At 38.6% G+C, this 19,675-nt stretch overlaps 1 protein-coding gene across 1 annotated transcript; it reads right to left on the bottom strand.

Annotated features, from left to right (window-relative positions):
• Positions 1-1,085: 1,085 nt before the first annotated feature.
• On the bottom strand, positions 1,086-19,055 carry SUB1 (SUB1 regulator of transcription). The gene is made up of 5 exons (XM_080803443.1): positions 18,944-19,055; positions 16,385-16,457; positions 14,339-14,461; positions 6,489-6,597; positions 1,086-4,199 (listed from the first exon to the last, which is right to left on the bottom strand). The coding sequence occupies exons 2-5, from the start codon at positions 16,454-16,456 to the stop codon at positions 4,120-4,122; spliced, it is 384 nt and encodes a 127-aa protein (XP_080659569.1). The 5' UTR covers position 16,457; positions 18,944-19,055; the 3' UTR covers positions 1,086-4,119.
• Positions 19,056-19,675: the final 620 nt, after the last annotated feature.

The raw sequence follows: 19,675 nt of genomic DNA on the forward strand, positions 1-19,675 counted from the left end.
TTACCCTGGGACGTAGGATCCAACTGCTGAGATTCAGAACAAGTGTTTTTCCTGGTAGGCTGGAGTAAGAAAGTGCCCTAAAATCATTTCTAAGCTAAAGTAAGTCACCCAAGAAGATAAACTCTATTTAAACTCTATCAAGAGCACAAGAGTGAGAGGAAAGCAGTGTTTCCCTTTCTCAGAAACACATCATTGTTAATCTGGGGCTGAAATGGCTGTAAAAGCAGATCCAGGGTGGTCAAAACTCCATAAAGGACTTAGGGACAGTGAGCTGGGTGAAAGTCCTATGCAGCAAGATTTTGTACAGAGATGGACCAAGTCTTGGATAAACTGTTACCCAGTAAATAATTCCATATACTTGTTTAATGTTTCATGCTTTTTAAACAAAAGAAAATTTTTTTAATCCCTTAACTCCTTTGAGCCGTACTACAAACTATAAAAAGTCCATGACTGCAAATTCCAAGTACTGTATTTTTCTTCTTGACTGTACTTGAGTCAGAATGCTCTACAAACTTCAAACTGATTAGGTGAAGCAAGAAGACTCATGGGTAGTCTGTCACGGGTCTTCCCATCCCAGTGTAAGTTTCCCTGAACAGAAATCTGAACAATGAGATCTCAAAATGTAACAAAGCAAAAGTACTAAGCAAGAAGAGAAAAAATAGACCCTTTCTAAATGAAAATGCAAGTTTAAAATACTCAACGGAGTCCAGCATTCAATGCGGTTAAGTATACCATGGAATAATCCGTCTGCAAAACATTAATAAGGTTTAAAAAAAGAGAGAGAGAAAGAAGAGATTCTATACACCTTATTATCTGCATTTTTCCATCCGGATCAGGTAGATGGGAAAAACGGGCCCACACCACCCCCACTTGCCTGCCCCACCCCACTCTGTTCCATCCAGTCCAATCTCATCCAGTCCAGTCTGGTCAGGTTGCAGAGGTCCTCAGAAGATATAACATGCTAAGGCGAATTCACATTCCAAAAGCATTCACACAGGAAAGCATTCTGTTTGTTAACAAAACCCATTCCACAGATAACTAAGCCATTCATTTTTAGGTCTGTGAAACTGTGATGACACATAGGCGACATTTCTTATTTTTATTTCAACATTTAAAATATTCACAGATGGAGGATTATATTCATTGACATCTCCATGGAAGATGTACCGAACAAAGCATACAGGTTATTCCACAATTACAGAATTACATATTTGTGACTATGTGAATGTTTACCCCAGACTTTATCTGGAAAATACCACTTTAAGAATAAAAACAAAAACTTTAAAGTGTTTCACTGGATTAATTTCCATAAAAAGTAAATAACAAAGAATTTCAGGAGATACCTAAATATTAGCCAGCGCTTTTTAAAAATTTCAAGCTTTTATCGTGCTCTTTCTGACATCTCTATCAGGAAACCTAAGTAACACTCAATTCTTTCTCTTTTCCCCTCAATAGCCAAGCCAGGATGTACGTACTTTCTTTTCCTAAGTGTTTTTTCCTATGTAGAAATAGATCCAATATCGCAGCAATTTGACTAGCTAATGAGGTAGGAGTATTCTTCAAAAGCATTCACAAAGTAAAAGCAAGAGAGAATAATCAAATCATAAAGAGGTTTGGTTTTGTTTTTGTACGTGTGTGTGGTGTGGCGTTTTTGTTGTTGTTGTTGTTGTTTTTAGTGGTTGTTCTTTAAGTAAAATGCCAAGGGCACTGGAAATCGGTCAAATGCTACCCATACTTGAAAAGACAAAGAGGAAAACCCCACTGGAGAAACCCTGCTACGAGTTCACTCAGGGCTGGCATTAATTAAATTCATTCTGGCATTACCAAGTAAGAAACCACTGCCTCAAAATGGCAAGCTCTCTTCCTGGAAGAAATCTTACCAAGAAGGTAATTTTAAACAGAAAACCTCACTCCCCTATCTTCTCTTCTCAGTACAATTAACTGGTCTCTTCTTTTAAACGTAGTTCTCATCACTTCCTGTACCCAAAAAAGAAGCAATTTCTATATTGCATACCCATTTACAGATTTAAATGAATTTAGCAGTCAACCTATCAAATTCTGTGAAGGAAACATTCTTTATATGAAGGTCTTAATGACACAATGTTGTACAGCTAGAAAATGCCTAGGTAACAGATTTCAGCACCAGCTCTGTGTCAGCAGATTGTTTCAAAATGCACATGCAGCCTGAATTCATATAGACCTAGGAAACTTTCCCATTATTCCCTCTTCAACTACACCAAAATCAATGTTCTGTGTTCTAACTACCCTTTCTGTATATATAATAAGGAATACTTTACAAGTCCACCCAATTAAGTTAATAGAACACATGTATGTTCCCAACTAAGGGGAAAGTTATCAATCAAGGTATGATTTGTCTAAAATACCATTTTGAACACTTTGGGTACCTATTATCTGATGGAGGTTAAAATACCAGAAGAGAAGATTTATTTCCCCAATTATGCACCTATTAGGATTACTGCTAAAAACATTAGAAAAATCATCTAAAAAATGTAAAAACATACTTTAAAATAGAAGAACTGCCAGAAAACAATTTAATAACTATACGTGTCCTGGCAGCTAGTTTTGAAATCAAGTCCTTGACAATTCTACTATAAAATGTTTTAGATGCAGTAATCAAACTTGGTATAACAGTGCAACTCTCCGACATGGCAATAAACCATTTAAGATTAGCTATTGAAAATAGTTTGTTAACAAGAATTTTCTTTTACATGTCTTTAAACCTTTCTTTTTACTATTCCATCCAGGATTGTGTCCTATCATTGTGATCAAAATATCCTATGTTTCACCTCGCTTGAAGAGATTTCCCTCCTCTTCACTGCCACCTTCCTTCATCTCAGTTAGAGTTCCCCTAAATTCTCTTCCTAAGGCACATCCTGCCCTATTTATTGCTGCAAAGCCCCTGAAATCTGTGCCTCAATCGGGGTCTGCTTCATCACTACACTTTAATGAAAATCACTTCCGAGTGCCTGCTAAAACTTAGTAACATTAAGTCTAGAATACTATTGTCCAGTAGATTAACTGCAAAAAAAAAAGAACCAAGCCCACTAAGGAAAGGCCAAAAAACCAGAAATATGTTTCTATATATTCTTTCTTCCAAAAACTAACCACATTACCTCCTGTGACAGTAAAGCTCAGTGATATCTCTGGCTACATATAATCCACACTCAACGTTATAAAATAAAATGTTAGGCCAGTAAGCTTTCACAATTTTTATTAAATCCTAATCTAAGGTAACAGTATCTGATTTCATAGACATCATCCCATGGTGAACAGGTTTAATAAGTGAAAGCAAATCAGACATTGAAGTCATTATTCTCTGCAGACTAAGCAATAAGGTAACTACACAGAACACTACAGGTAACGACATACACTTACTTGCTCAGTTTTCATACAAGCCATGTTTTTTTAACAAACTATATCTCCTAATAGTTAATACAGTAGAATTAGTGATTGTAGCTCTCATATAATATTTTAATTACAAGTACCTTGTTGAGATAACTAACATGTTGACAGTTTCACTGACTTTCCAAATTAGTATAATATATTCAAGAGAGCAAAAAAGTGAAATGAAAACTGAACATGACAAGTTATTAAAGGAAAAAACGCCATAAAAAAAAAGGTGGGGGGGGGAGTGAAGTATCAATGGGGTAGAAAAATCTAGTAAGTCTAGACATTGGGCTGAAGAAAACAGATCAACTATGGATTTCACAGGTCAGAGTTTATAAATTCAATGCAATACAAATCCCTTTGCATGTAAAAGCCAAGGTGAAACTAACAGGTCTATAAACTGTTACTTTTGGCCTTAAATGGTACCAACTCTTTTGATCAAAAAAGGCCACAACAGTTAAGATTGTATTACTTGATTTTATTTTACACTACGTGGCGGGCACAAAGCAATCCTCCTTAATAAAGTTGACAATTAGCTTCACTCAGAACACTTTTAATAATGCACATAAAAAAAAAGAAGTATTCATCTTACAAATTGTTCTGCAATCCAAATATACAATAGCTTGGAAAACAACGTTTAGAAAACAAAAGCCAATGTAAAAAGACAGATTAAAACAACTAGAACAGTACAGGTTTCATATGGCTCTGATTTTACAGTTTTCTTACTGCATCATCAATGTCCGAAATCTGTTCCTTCAGTTGGCTCCATTGCTCAGGATTTAAAGAAATACCTAAAACAAAGTTTTAAAAATTAAAAGTTGTAAATCCACTTAAGCTTTGACGATTTTCACACTTCCAAACCAAAAACTGTTTTATCGACAAGAGCCACTTTGAATGGCACAATGGCTATCATATTGAGAGTCAAATCCCTTGTTATTACAGATTCATCACAATTACCTGAACAGACCAATCTAACGCCCAGTTTTGCTTCCAACACTGCATCCTGCACAATACCTAGTACAACCTGTGAGAACAAACGATGACGCCAAGATGCATCTCACAAAACCTTGCAAACTAGCAGGCTAGGTGGCCAGGTCCAGATTTTGTATGTGACACTCCATTTCTACATCCAGTTGGTTCCAACATTTGCTCAAAATTTCTATAGGAACTCAAGGTGAGCAACTTTGTGCTGAGTTCTTCAAGAAGCATTCATTTACTTTGGAGAAATTCCTGGGATATGACCCATACAGGACTTCTCAGAATGTAGACAGTGGTTAAAAATGCATTTTGGAGAGTCCTGCTGTCAGGGTTCAAATCGCAGGCTCCCTATCACTAACTGTATGACCTTAAAAAAAAAAATCTCTAAGCCTCAGTCTCCTCACCAGTAAAATGGTATTTACACCTCAAAGCAGTGTTGTGAATCAATAAATTAGCTAATGTGAGTGAAAAGCTTACCTATCAGCTGACACATAATAAACACTTAAAATGTTAGCTAAGAACATGCCTTTCAAGTAAAAATGTGAAGAGAAAGCACTTTGCAATTGAAACTTCTAATGTACTAATATTTGACCCACATAAATAGAAAAATAAACTAGAATTGGAAGAATTCATGTATTTCTCAGAAAACTGCTGGGAGGCCATGAAATTGAGAGGAAGGCAGAAGAACATACTGGGTCAACACCGTGGAAGGGCTTTAAAGCTAATCAAATTATTTTAATACATGTTTGCAGAAGTAAGAGAAGAAATCTGGCATTGGCCAAAATGAAACAACTTCAGTGATTCCAGAAATGGCCTTGAACAAGAAAATGTTAAAGGGTACAGAAACAGAGAGGTTAGGTTTACTAAACCTAAGAACTGCATAAAGCAAACAAGCAGTACCTTCAAGCTAACAAACAGGCAGAGAAGGAGGAGATAAAGAGGCATATTTTGATCTAAGGATCAACCTCAAGTAGCTAACTACCCAAATATAAGAATTTATGTTTGTAACATGCACCCGAATGTTTATAGCAGCAACGTCCACAATAGCCAAACTGTGGAAAGAGCCTAGATGTCCATCAACAGATGAATGGATAAAGAAGATGTGGTATATATACACAATGGAATACTATGCAGCCATCAAAAGACATGAAATCTTGCCATTTGCGACGACGTGGATGGAACTAGAGGGTATCATGCTTAGCGAAATAAGTCAATCGGAGAAAGACAACTATCATATGATCTCTTTGATATGAGGAAGTGGAGATGCAATGCGGGGGGGTTGGGGGGAGGTAGGAAAAGAAAAAATGAAAACATGGGATTGGGAGGGAGACAAACCATAAAAGACTCAATCTCAAAAAACAGACTGAGGGTTGCAGGGGGGAAGGGGGACGGGAGAGGGTGGTGGGGAAATGGACATTGGGGAAGGTATGTACTATGATGAGTGCTGTGAAATGTGTAAACCTGGCGATTCACAGACCTGTACCCCTGGGGATAAAAATACATTATATGTTTATTAAAATTAAAAAAAAATAAAATAAAAAATTTAAAAAAAAATTAACTAATTTCAAAAAGAAAAAAGAATTTATGTTTGTATACAAACATTCTCTAGCTATATGATGAATAAATAAAATGTGCTTCTATGATGCTAACAAGCTTGGGCCTGGGTGACACACAAATGAAAGAAGGACAAAGACTTGCTAAAAGGCGATCCCCTCAAAAAGGATATCCTTTAGATGAACCTAAAGGCAACACTTATGTAAACCAGAATTTCTCATTCCTAATTTTACAAATGACCCGATAGTGCCTGCTCTACTTAAGAATTCACATCAATTTTTTTCCCTAAAGTTACATCCAAGCAAATAAGCAGCCAAATGAAGTGATAGGAAGTGTGTTCTTTTTCCGGGTTTTATTCCAACAGCTATTTAAGACATGTCATTAAAATAAGTTAAATCTCATGTCTAAAAGACTACAGAAAATAACAGAATCAACTAAATGAGGATCTTCCAAATGCACTGCCAACATTATTTCAATTTTAAATAAGGTAGGTTACCTTTTAGTTTAGTTCTAATTATTAAGACCAAATTCCGGAAATTAAATCTCACCTTTTCTTCCAGGTTTCATTTCACCTTCTGGATCCATCCAATATTCTCTAATATCAATTAGGACTTTCCCTTTAAAGTCCCGAACACTGACGTACCTCATTTTCCCAATCTGTAAAAGAAACAAAAACGTAGAATGGTTCTCATTTCAAGACAGTGTCCGTATTTTTATCACAACTTGCTGCACACTCCCTATACTTTGAATCATGAAAAGTAACTAATATTCTCAGTATCAAAACTACCACCAAAGGAAATGTCACTGTTAAGAAGAAATCTTTCTTAAAAAGATGGAATTAAAATGAAGTACATCTCACACTTTCAATCACTTTCACATTAAAGGAATCATTAGTAAAACAGAACAACACTATGGAAAACAGTATGGTGGTTCCTCAGAAAATTCAAAATAAGAGTATTTCATGCAGCAGCCCCACTTCTGGGTATGAACCTAAAAGAAGTGAAAGCAAGGTCTTGAGAAGGTGTTTATTGATACGCCCATGTTCACAGCAGCATTACTCACAACAGCCCAAAGATGGGGACAGCCCAAATGTCCATCCTGAGATGAATGAATACACAAAATGTGAGATATATACATACCGTGAGGTATTATTCAGCCTTTAAAAAGGAAATTCTGTCACATGCTACAATATGGATGAACCTTACTGATATGGGCTAAGTGAAATGACCACTCACAAAAAGACACATACTGGGGTGCCTGGGTGGCTCAGTTCAGCGTCCAACTCCTGATTTCCACTCAGGTCATGAGCCCCACATGGGGCTCTGAGCTAGGTGGAGAATCTGCCTGAAATTCTCCGTCTGCCCCTACCTCACACACACACTGAAGCTCTCACTCCAAAATAAATAAATCTTTTAAAAAAAAAAAAAAAAAAGAAAGAAAGAAAAAGAAGATGTGTACTTCATGATTCCCCTTATACAAGTGCCTACACCAGTCAGATTCAGAGAGACAGAAAGCAGAATGGTTAATTATCAGGGGCTGGGGGAAGAGGGAAAGGGGAATTCTTTAAGTTTTGCTAAAAGAAAGAGTTCAGGAAATCTGTTTTATAATAATATGAACATACTTAACACTACTGCATGCTTAAAAAATGGTTAAGATGGTAAATTTTATGTTGCGTTTTTTACCACAAAAATCATTAGAAATCAAACTTTGGCAGTACAAACTACAACCAGTAGGAATCCACAAACCCCACTAGCTATGTACCTTTTAAAAATCCAGAGATCCAGTCACTAGAACATGAGAAACCTCTTCCTTTTAGACATTCATTTCAAATAACATCTTTAATACACTTCACCATAGTCCTCAAATTAAGAACTTAAAAACTACCCACAGAAAACCATTTTCCAAAAACTTGATACTCTACTTAACAAACTACAAATTCCAGAGAAGGAAAAGGCTTTACTCTGTAAAGCACCTTCCAGATGTCTTCACTATAAGACACTGTCTATACTGTCCAGCACTTCAACTAAAAAGTCATACTTTCTGCTCAAAACTTTCAATGCCTCTACCTAACTCTTACTCATTCTGAAACTACTCTTCAGGGGCGCCTGGGTGCCTCAGTCATTAAGCGTCTGCCTTCGGCTCAAGTCATGATTGAGCCCCGCATCAGGCTCCCTGCTCAGCGGGAAGCCTGCTTCTCCCTCTCCCGCTCCCCCTGCTTATGCTCCCTCTCTAGCTGTGCCTCTCTCTGCCAAATAAATAAATAAAAATCTTAAAAAAAAAAAAAAAAAAAACACTACTTTTCAATCCTACTAATAACTGGCCATCATTTTTGTGCTTAGAACACATCAACATGCAAAGATTCTGCATTTGGCTATGTTCCTTTCCCTTCCATCCTGGGTCCCTTGATTATTAAATAATCCTTTTTATTGGGATACTAAGTATTACTGTAGCAGAATCACAGCTGTACTGACCCAGTACTCATTAACGGCTTCCATCTTGCATACATCCTCTTAGAACGCTTTTTCTGGTCTCAGCCAGGTCTGGTTCATCTTCCTCCAGTTTTCTTTCCTTAAGTCAGTTTCTGATCCTGCTGGTGTGCCCCCACTTCCAGGTATACCCCATGTTTTATGGAGAAAATGAAGTCCACTGGATGTGGGTTAAGTGCTTTCAAATCTCTCTTCCCTGTACTCACAACACCATCAAGCCTTAACTCTTTACTTTTTCTATCCTGTTTCTTACTTATGCATTCTTTCCCTTTGCTTATCTACCATTTCCTAACATGCTCATTCCCCTCTTTTTCTAAGGCATTTTCTCTAATCTGCAGCATTTTATAACTTTCTCCATGTTTCCTTCTTCCTTTTATTGTCAAATTTCAAAAGGAGAAAAATACTGTTTCTACTAACTGAATTCCCACTCCCTATTCTAAAGTCACCAGTGATCTTAGGGTCAGTTTTAATGGATTATTTTTTAATCAATCTTCTTTGCACCCCCTAGTGCCTATCATACTAGGTTCCCAATAAACTGTTTAAATGAATAAATTAAGACCAAAATAATTATCACAGTGAAACTGTTAATTGTGATTTATAATACTGATTTAATGACTCTAAGAAATGCAGATGTATCCTAAGCAGCTAACCACAGAACTGAACATTGTTTCATTTTGGTTTTTACAGTAAACCCACTAGCCAGTAAACCCTGTAGCTAGTAAGCCCATGAGCTAATAAGCTAGCTGAGTATAAAACATTAAAATGTACTGAAAACCTACTGAAGTAATATTGATTAAGTCAAGTACGAGTTCGGTGTGGGCTTGAGGTGTGGGCATGTGGAAGAGACCTTAGGTATTAGGATCTAACCTTGAAAAACAACAGCCCATCAATTAAGTAAAAGAGAAAAAAATGACAAGGACATAGAAGGGACTAAACAGAAAGACACAACTGCTGAGATTCAAGGACATGCTAAACAGATGGGAGCTATACTGAAGAGGACTTGAAAAACCAGGAAGAGAATTCTGAAGCCTTTATAGGTTCTTGGACTAAGAACCAAAACAAAACATAGAAGCAGAAAAAATACTACTACTACTCTCTTCAGCAAATCTTGTATTTCTGAGAATCTAAAATCTGAAAATAGGGTTAAAACTGTAAAATCACACTAGAGGGACAGATGGGTGGCTCTATCAGTTAAGCATCTGCCTTCAGCTCAGGTCATGATCAGTGGGGAGCCTGCTTCACCCTCTGCTGCCCCCCCTGCTTGTGTGCATGCTCGCTCTCTCTCTCCCCTCTCTGACAAATGAATAAATAAAATTTTCTTAAGAAAAGAAAATTAACAGGCAAACCATGGACCTAAAGAAAATGTCCGCTATACTTAGAACTGACAAAAAACTCATACCTAAAATACGTAAAGAACTCTTCCAGCTCAATAAGCCAAATTACCTCTATTTTTTTAATGGGCAAAAAAGACCTGAACAAAGTCCAAAGTAAAACTACAATGAGCTCCTACTACACATCCATTAGCTTATGTGAATAGCATCAAATATTGACAAAACCCAGTGAGGACATGTATGAAGCAACTAGAATCTCTCACACATTGCTGCTGGGTACGTAAAATGGTACAGCTACTACAGAAAACAGTTTGACAGTTCCTTATAAAGCTGAACATACACTTACCCTAAGGGCCAGCAAATGCATCTGATAATTGATCCAAAAAGGAAAAAAATTTCACAAAGACCTGTACGAGAATGTTCCCAACAGTGCTATTCCTAACAGCCCAAGACTAGGTAGAAACAACTCAAATGTCTATCCAAAGTGTAGGGACAAACTGCTGTATAATCCTACAGTGGAATACAACTCAGCAATAAAAAGGAACAAACTATGGATGGATAACCGTTAAGAACCGACCCCAAGATGTTATGCTGAGCAAAAGAAGCCAGACACAAAAACAATACAAACTGTACAATTCCACTACAAGAGGCTGTAGAACAGGCAAAATAAATACACAGTGATAGAAATGAGATCAGTAGTTACCTCAGGCAGGGGGAATGACTGCAAAGGGAGGCCAAGAGAGAACTTTCTGGGGTAATGGAAAAGGCCTCATTACAAGAGTGTGTCCATTTTTATCACAGCTGACCAAATTTTAGGCTTAATGTGTGCATTTCGTTATATATATAAATTACCTCTCAATAAAATTTATTAAAAAGAAGAAAGGAATGAGACTTGCCCAATAGTCATCTCTCCCTTGAGGAGAAATGAATAAAGCTGACAAACTCTTACCCTCCTCCAAAAAAAAACAGAAACAAGAGGTAATATACAGATAGAATGATTAAAGCAGAAAGAATAAAGATCTCTACAATCACATGCTATAAGAGGAAATAACATAATCGGATGACAGAATGAATATAATTTTACACGCATATAATGCGGAATTTAACAAGGGGGAAAAACGTGAATATCATTCAGCATGTTGATTCTTAAAGTTTTTTGATTCCCCTCTCCTTTGGAGATTTGATGAAGGTTATGAATAATTTCTTCACTCACCAAAAAAAATTCAAATAGAGAAATAATAATTTCAAGGATTCCTAGAATACATACATGAACCCCCAGCTCCACACCATATTAAGAATTGTCTCTGTAACGACAGAATTTTAAAGGATCAGGTTTTTCTTTAAATCATTAAATCAAGTAAGGTAGTACTACTGACCCCTGTGTCTAACTCTGAAGAAAAATACAGATCAATGTCCCTGTCTCAACCATTCTGACCTTTAGGACAAAAGTGCTAAGTATTTACGAGACAGGTCTCCAGGTTGTTTTCAATATCACCTCAGGGAGGTTATGTCTCTACAGAACCAAGTTCTTAAACTCAGAGGGGAAGGAACTAGACTGAAGGCAAGCATGTAGAAGTATTTCCGCTCTAGCCAGGATTCTGCCCAAATCATTCTGGAGTTTGAAAAATCAGTGCAGTGACTTTCCTTGGGTACAATTCTCTTCAAGTATTTACATTTAAAGAGCTGCTTATGTTTATGCACACTGCTTTACCAGAGTAAGATTATTTCTCCTAATTCTCAAGTGATGGATATGCAGTTAAAAAAAAAAAAAGTCCTATCTTATGGCTATTAATACCCAAACAGTTCTAATTTAGATTTTAGATCTATTTGTTTTGAAAAGGATACCTGATCACTTGGGTCCTGACAGATTCTAGCAATGTCTAAACAGGTTCCATTCTGTGAGCTGTCTCCAAGGCACTCTCATGGTAAATAAAAAATATAGAAAACATACAGCTCTATTAAGAACAAACAAACCCCTTTACAAAACACAGTGAGTCTGATTTTTCCTCCCAAAAAATTCATCCTTCACCCATCTAATAAAATTACCAAACCATTATTACAAATAAAAATGAGACCCTCATTCTATATTATACAATCAATGTACTCTACCATGCTCTTTAACCAATTAAAATTCAGTATTACCACCAAGATATTTTTTTATGGCCAAAATACCATCACAAGGAAAAAGCTACAATGGCAACAAAATTAAAGATTATCTCTTAGAATGCGTATCACTGCACTAAGGTCTCTGAAAAGTCACTTTGAAAATAAAATATCTGGTTCCTCCTACAGGTGCTTTCAAAAGGGTGAGGAGTCTCATAGCTTGATGAGGCTCAGGAAGCTTTCCAGATGAGATTTTTAAAATTGAACCCACTTTTCTGGTGAAAAAACAGCCCCTAAAAATAGATGTGGTTTTCCCCAAACTGTTCTAACAGAATAAAATCTCTAAAAGTGGGTCTTGGTTTCTTCAATGGACAAGATAAAACTCTTTAAAATGACACAGATGCTCTTACTACACAGGCAAAGGGAGGCATATGATGAACAAAAACTGATCAGAGAGAAGCCCAAAACAGTTACCCAAATACTCGGAAGTTTTTACCTCCACTGCAAAACATTCAGTTAAAATATTCCAGTGCAGCCCTTCACTCTATACAAGGGAGTCTTCTAAAGGGAGGGATGGAGAGCCTCCTACAGATTTCACATTTCATCCTGACCATTAAGGGAGCTTCCCACAGCACTTAGAATAAAACTCAAACTCCTAAAAATGGCCTTCCAATAGGAAGATGGTGCAAGATCTGGCCCCCAACCTCCTTACCAACTAGATCGCCTATCAACTCTCTCAACCAGGCTTCCTAAGCTCTAGCCACAAAACACTTACAGATCCCTCTACTTACTCTGAAAAGGATTTCCCCTCCCATTCACTCCATATGACTGGCTCATTTAGGTCTTAAGCTTCAAATGTCACGTCCTTAGAGATTCCCAGAGCACCTCCTCTTCCATAATCTGCCCTTTTACTTCTCAGCCCACATACATGTTTATCAGTATCATATTTATTCCCATATATTCCATGAAACCAGAGATCACATCTACTTGGCTCATCACTGCACACCCAGAACTCAGCAAGACCTGATGAAATACGGTAAGCATTCAACTTATTATGAACTCAAAGAAATGAGGGCCCTTCAGTAATTCTTCCTTATATACAGTGACTCAGGTTCTCTACCAATTCAGTCTATTCCCCAACGCTACAGAAGTCAGAGAATGAAAACCCATAATTAAATAATCCATCTGCATGGTCTATGTTTTTAATATATTTTAGCAAAAACTGTATACACGTAAGGTGTACCACTTGACAACTTGATATCAACTTGATCAACTGCCTTGATCCCAGGACCCTGAGATCATGACCTGAGCTGAAGGCAGATGCTTAACCAACTGAGCTACCCAGGTGCCCCTATTTTCTCATTCTAACCTTAATCCTGCCACTCACTGTCTTTCAAGACCATCAGAAAGTTAAAAATATGTATCTGCATTATACATAACTACGCATTTTATATATACATACATGTGTACACGTATATACACTCTAGCCTTTTCCAGTCAAATGTTTGCAGCCTCATTCTAACATTTTGGCTCCAACTCATAATTATGCCCTTCTTGAAACACTTCCCTTGCTTTACCTCAATATTCAATCTTATTCCCCACTATACAGGGAGGGCCAATTTCAGTAAATCCACCCACCTCTCCTGTTCTTTTTTAAAGACTTATTTATTTTTGAGAGAAAATTTATTTATTTGTTTTGAGAGAAAGCAAGTGAGCATCATGGGGTTAGGGGAGGACACAGAGAGAGAAAGGGAGAGAATCTCAAGCAGACACCCTACTGAGGGCGGAACCCAAAACAGGCTCAATCCCAAAACCCTGAGCAGAAGTCAGGAGTCCCACACTTGACCAACTGAGCCACATAGGCACCACCTGCCTCTCCTATTCTTATCTAGCCCAAACTATGCAGGCCGTAATGCTGTTTCTTCTCCAGTAATACTCCATCCATATTTCACAGCCCAATACTAGACCTATCTATTCCAAACTGCTTCCTAAATGTGCAGTTCTCAATCTCTTTTTTTGGTTTTTTTTTTTTTTTGGATATCTGTAACTTTTAAATTGTTTTACACTGGGGTGCCTGGGTGGCTCAGAGGGTTAAGCCTCTGCCTTCGGTTCGGGTCATGATCTCAAGGTCTTGGGATCGAGTCCCGCGTCGGGCTCTCTGCTCAGCAGGGAGCCTGCTTCCTCCTGTCTCTCTGCCTGTCTCTCTGCCTACTTGTGATCTCTGTCTGTCAAATAAATAAATAAAATCTTTAAAAAATAAATAAATAAATAGATAAATAAATTGTTTTACACTTACCAAACTACAGGTTTCTAGACTTTAACAATATTAGCATTGTATAAATGACTTTCATTTCTACAAACCTACTCTTATATTTCAAGGAATATTCTTAGTCAATATTATGCAGTATTAGATTAAGGTACTAGTAACATTTTTCAGATCAAGCTAGACACTAATTCCTCTGGATCTAAGGAAATTACCTGGAACATGTTATCATCTCTGCTGCTGCTGCTCTGTTTCGAGGATGACAGGGCTCTTGAAGTTTCACCAGTCTTTTGCTTCTTCACAGGTTTTTCTGGAGTAACTTGCTTTTTCCTCTTTAACTTGAAAGAAAAATAAGCACAATGGTTAAAATTTGCACACATAAGAATAAAACACATCTCAGGTTCAAACATTTCATTACTTTTTAAGACTTAAAAGATTCTTAAAAAGGACCACATTTATTAAGAAAAAAATCGTAAACATATACCCAGGCAAGTTTCACTTGACAAAGGAACTATGGAGCTAACCTAAGATCTAACAATTTTCTCAAAATGTGTTCTCAGAAGCCCAAAAAACACCTCAAGCATCATAGTGGCAATAACCAGAGGAATAATTCTTTTCTAGGCCAGTATCCCGCATACGATTTTTTTGGAATGGGGGACAAAAAAAAAGAGATATGGGGGCCTGCTGCTTGTGAATAAACTTTTGAAAACCCCAAGTCTACTCAAGTTAGTCAGCTACTTATACTTTTATAAAGGATATATATTAATTAGGAAGAAACACCAACTTATTCCAATCTAGGATATGCTATTTATACCCTGTCTATTCCAAAAGGGACTTAAACTGACTTTGTTATGAATATGCAAAGCTAAGAAAGCTATTTTGTACTGGGCATTAGAAGTCAACAACACAAGAACTTCATCACAAAAATCACTGAAGGTGGACAGCAATGTGTTAGATTAGCATCCCAAATCAAGGCAATGTTTTAAATAAAGCAACATTATCGTAAAAACTTTTTATACAGCCTCATTCTTAAAATGACCTAACAGTGTATGAAAACCAGTAGAGTTCCCAACCTAAACAGCAGAGGGCAGTCATGTTCCTTAGTGGAAAGTAGAAACTAATATATTAATGTCGTACTAAATTAGATGAAGTTAGGTAAAACAGAATGTACACACGTATATAAACTGAAAAAGTTAACGTATTACTGTGTTTACAGGATTAATAGTACTGTTAATAGCAAATAGCAAAAACAGCAAAAAAAAAACCCAGCTCAATAAAGCAGAAAGTGGATTATTCTTTATATGGGGCTGGGTATCTACAGACTGGCACATAAAAGCTCAGTAAAAATTTGTTAAATGATTAGTCAAATGCCATTATTAGGTTTGAATAAAAAAAAATTAAGAGATGTTTTCTTCTGGAGTATAGCTAATGTATGCTTTTTGAGGCCTTATTTCAACCTTTAGGTTATATATTCTGTATTTCCCTATAAAGGTCCATCTTCTCCAAGATTCTCCCATAAGCTCTTTTAACTAACACTGCCAACTAAACTCAGAAACATAATTATGTAACCTCCTAGGAAATAAAAAAACAGTTTTGCATAGAAGGAAGCTCTGACTACAGTGTGAGCTGCTCAGTTAAGCAGAATACATGGCTCCCAGCACAGTTGTCATCTAACGTACAAAAACCCTGTTGTCCAAATGCATAATTTTATGTTAGCTTTGCCGGGTGCTGATTTAAATAAAAGGAGGGGAACAGAGTAAATAACATTCTAACTTAAAATGTACCAAGCCTACATTTTAAGTAATCCTAGTGGGCTGGATAAACATCAGTGGCTGAGAAGGTGGTCAAAACTGACATCTACATTCAAAGAGTTCAGGTAATTTTAACTCAACTACAACACACAGTACCTAGAGATTAGGCAGGTTTCGGAATAATGGCAAACAGGGCTCCAGCCTCATTCTAATGCTATCCCCCTAGGGAATAAAGTGTTGGCCCTACAGCTTTGGGGTTCCTAGAAGTCCTCTACAGGAGACTTGTTAAACTCTCAAGACTTGCTCAAGCCTGATTCAGGGGTCAGGAGTGTGAACGTACAAGGACCCCAGGCATTTTGGTCAAGAGGTCCAGGAGCCATCTGCACTTTCTGAAACACCCATCCAGGCACTCATTTTACCATTCTGATAAGCCTTGCTGTCCTTCAGAACAGGATGTGGGCAATACTGCTGAATTAAGTTATCACAGAAATGACTTGCGTTAACAGTCACCTTTTTGTCAACCTCACTGTCAGAATCGCTGCCAGAAGAGCTTGAAGAAACAAGTTCCTTTGATTTAGGCATTCTGAAAGAAAAATACATTATACACAACAATTTACAAATTGTTCTATTACCTTCGACTTAACTCTTTCCCAAGCAAAAATTCGAGAAGTTCCATGGTTCTACCATTTTGTAGTACTGGAGTTGTTACGCTCAGCACAATGCTACAAGTTATACTCTTAATTTATACTCTTCCAAATTGAAAGTAACACCCAGAACCTAGCAAGGAGAATCCAGCAAGGAGAAAGAACTAAATGTCACACACATCTCACACTCCTACACCTCTTTCTCAAACCCATTGGGTGTTTTTATACTTCATTTTAGAGGAGTTACATGTTTATGGGTAGACTAAATTGTAAAAAGGGAGCTGACAGCAATCTCTGTTAAAACCAGGAATAGGCATATTCTCAGTACTGTTTTATATTTCTCACTGATGAGACCTAACACAATTATTAATTGCAGGAACTGACCCCAACATTCACACAACATGGGGAACAGCTGCACTATACAGATGTAATTCATTTGCCAGCATAATCCTATTTTTTCATATTTTGTGTATGTTCCTAATTTTCTTTGGCTTTTTGATCATGCCATCAAAATAACAAAAACTAATTCAGAATTCACAAAGTTAAATACAATTTTTACAGTTCATTGTATTTTACACTAATTTTCTTCTCTCAAATAGTTAAACTACATTTTGAAGAATCTGCTTATAGGAGGGGCAAAACCTCTTCTCAAATTCCACTATGACCCTAGCTCTGCCCCCCCACAAGATACATAACCCAGTATCTTGCTTTCAGGTGGATCTTTATTGAGAGACAGAGCACCTTGTGCATCCACTTTTGCAGAGAAGTTGGGGGGGGGGGCGCTAAAGCCCAAATTTCAAGGAATTCCTAACCAGGCCATAAACCACTTACTATTAAATTATCTTTAGCCCTCTCTATCTCCAAAAGACTGAGTCCTATTAATTTCTGTCCTGAAAGGGCCTGAAAGGGCCCCATATATACAACACACACTCTGTAAATGTTGAATAAAGGAAAAAAGACTTCATTTCCTCCTCAAAAAATCCCAAGTAATTTAGCTCTCTAGACTAAACTTGCCTTGGCAACTAACACTAAAGGTGTTCCACAATAGGAGGTCAAGGTAAAAGAAGTGGGCCATCCATTCCAATTCTAGCAACTAATTTCAAAAAGCTCAAACATGTGCAACCAGCCATGTTGTTTAACTGGGAATTTCCCGATGAGAAGAGTAAATTTGGAGGGGACCAGCAACGTTGAGGACCACATTTTATGTACTATTCCTGTTACTGCTCCATTTTACAACCCTAACTCCAAAAGCAATTTAGGTTTTTTAATGCTAGAAGCTAATAATACAAAGAAACCTTTTTTAAAAGGTTATTAAATTGGACATAACCTATTTTTTCACTTTGAAACTGTCTATACGGTCTATTAATAAAAGCTGTAGGGGGGATGCTGCCTAAGATCATCCCACAGAACGACTTCGTAAATAACCCAAATTATAAGACCACCGAAAAAAAAAAACAAACAAAAAAGGTGATGGTAACTAAAGCCACTTTGAACTTTTGACGAGATAGATTTTTACTTTCACTTAATGAATCTTTACTGTTCGAAGGAGGGGGACAGGCCAGTATTTCGGGCAGGTGATACTAAAACGCTAGTGTAGAATCTATACAAAACGCAACTGAAAAAATGAATTTCGGTCTTGATGATGGCGTGAGGATCAGAAAAGACGAGGTGAAACTAAACCGGGACTAAAGGGCACAGGAATTCGGTACAACACGAGGGTGATAAGCACCAAGGCGGGGAAGGGGGTCGCGCGGTGCCAGGAAGCTGCTGGAACCCTGGGGCTGGCAATGGCTGAGGCCCGGGGGTGGGGGGTGGGGGGGACAGGTTGGTCGGAGGGGGCGAGGGAGGCAGTGAAGTGCGGAGGAACCGTATGGGAAGAGGAGGGACTTGCACCAAGCGCCATTTTCTTCTCTCGAAGCGTTAGCTACCCTCAGCACACCAGCCGTCCTTCCCCCACCCCCCAGACCTCTTCCGACGGGGTCCTCTCTCCCCCTCCGGTAGAGAGCCCCCCAACCCTGGATGCCGGGGAAAGAGCCCCAGCCAGGCCTTGGGGAGAAACAAGCACCACATGCGCCCCTGCTATGGCCCGAGCCGCCGCTGCATTGTCCCGGGGGCGCCCGGGCCCCCTCCCCGCGGCTCCTCGCCCCCACCCGGCCGCGCCCCGCCGCCGCACTCGCCACGCCGGGGCCGTTAAAGGGAGCCGGCTTCTGGCACGGGTACGGCTGCAGAGCATGGGACGCGCGGGTCGGCGACAGAGGAGGAGGTCCAGGGAGGCCGAGACGGGGAGGCCTGGCAACGCCGCCATTTCCCCAGGCCGTGGCCTGCGAGCAGGGTAGAGCCTCCAGAGGCTCGCGGCCCGGCTGGGAGGGTGGGGGCCGGCCAGGAAGGGGTTCGAGGGGGTGGGGGCGGGGTCCCCAGAACTCACGCTCCACTCTTGCAGCCGAACTGCCTTCTGCTCGCTCGCTTGCAACTGACAGAGAACCGGAAGTGACGGAAGCCCAGAGACGCCGGGCCCGCCCCTCTGGGACTGCGCCCACGTGACGGGGCGTGTCCTCCCCGCGGAAACCAACACCGAGACCCTTTCCAGGGCCTTAAAGGGACCCGCCCTTGTTTTCAGCGGGTCCCTTGAAAGTGAAATGCTGAGAAGTTTGAGTATGATCTGTGAGTGATTGAGGACACCAATAAAACAGGAACGGGACACCTCGAACTTTGCACTCGTTCCATAAATACTTCTTGTACTAAAGTGAAGTGTTCGTACAGAAAAGCCCATTTTCCCAGAAATGGTCCTTTACCCCCATTCCCAGTATTTGACTCTGGCTGGTAAAACCCAAAGGAATTTAATTTAATTAAATTTAAATTAATTAAATTAAATTAAAATTTAATTTAATTCCAGAAAGTGCCAGAAATCTTTACAGAAGTCGTTGGGCACACACACCCTTATCTTTAAACTGAAGTCCTGAGGGTAGTTCACAAAAGGGAAATCTACAGTACTAGCAGGAACGTGACCAGGAGATAATTTTAGTGTATATGTAATGAATGCTTACTATAGCTAAAAATATATATCGTTTTATTTATCCAACACACATTTATCAAGCACCCACTATGTGCCACACTCTGCACAAAGCACTTTGCATATATTACTCATCCTAACAAGCAC

This window comes from Martes martes, assembly GCF_963455335.1.
Source record: "Martes martes genome assembly, chromosome: 5".
NCBI lineage: Eukaryota > Metazoa > Chordata > Mammalia > Carnivora > Mustelidae > Martes > Martes martes.

What these genes read in the sequence shown, in the direction of transcription:
- SUB1 (XM_080803443.1), bottom strand. Translation starts at nt 16,456, where the DNA reads ATGCCTAAATCAAAGGAACTTGTTTCTTCAAGCTCTTCTGGCAGCGAT. An exon ending in GAGATGATAACATGTTCCAG is followed by an intron (nt 6,598 to 14,338) that starts GTAATTTCCTTA and finishes TTTCTTTTACAG; the next exon opens with ATTGGGAAAATGAGGTACGT. An exon ending in AATGAAACCTGGAAGAAAAG is followed by an intron (nt 4,200 to 6,488) that starts GTGAGATTTAAT and finishes ACTTTGTTTTAG; the next exon opens with GTATTTCTTTAAATCCTGAG.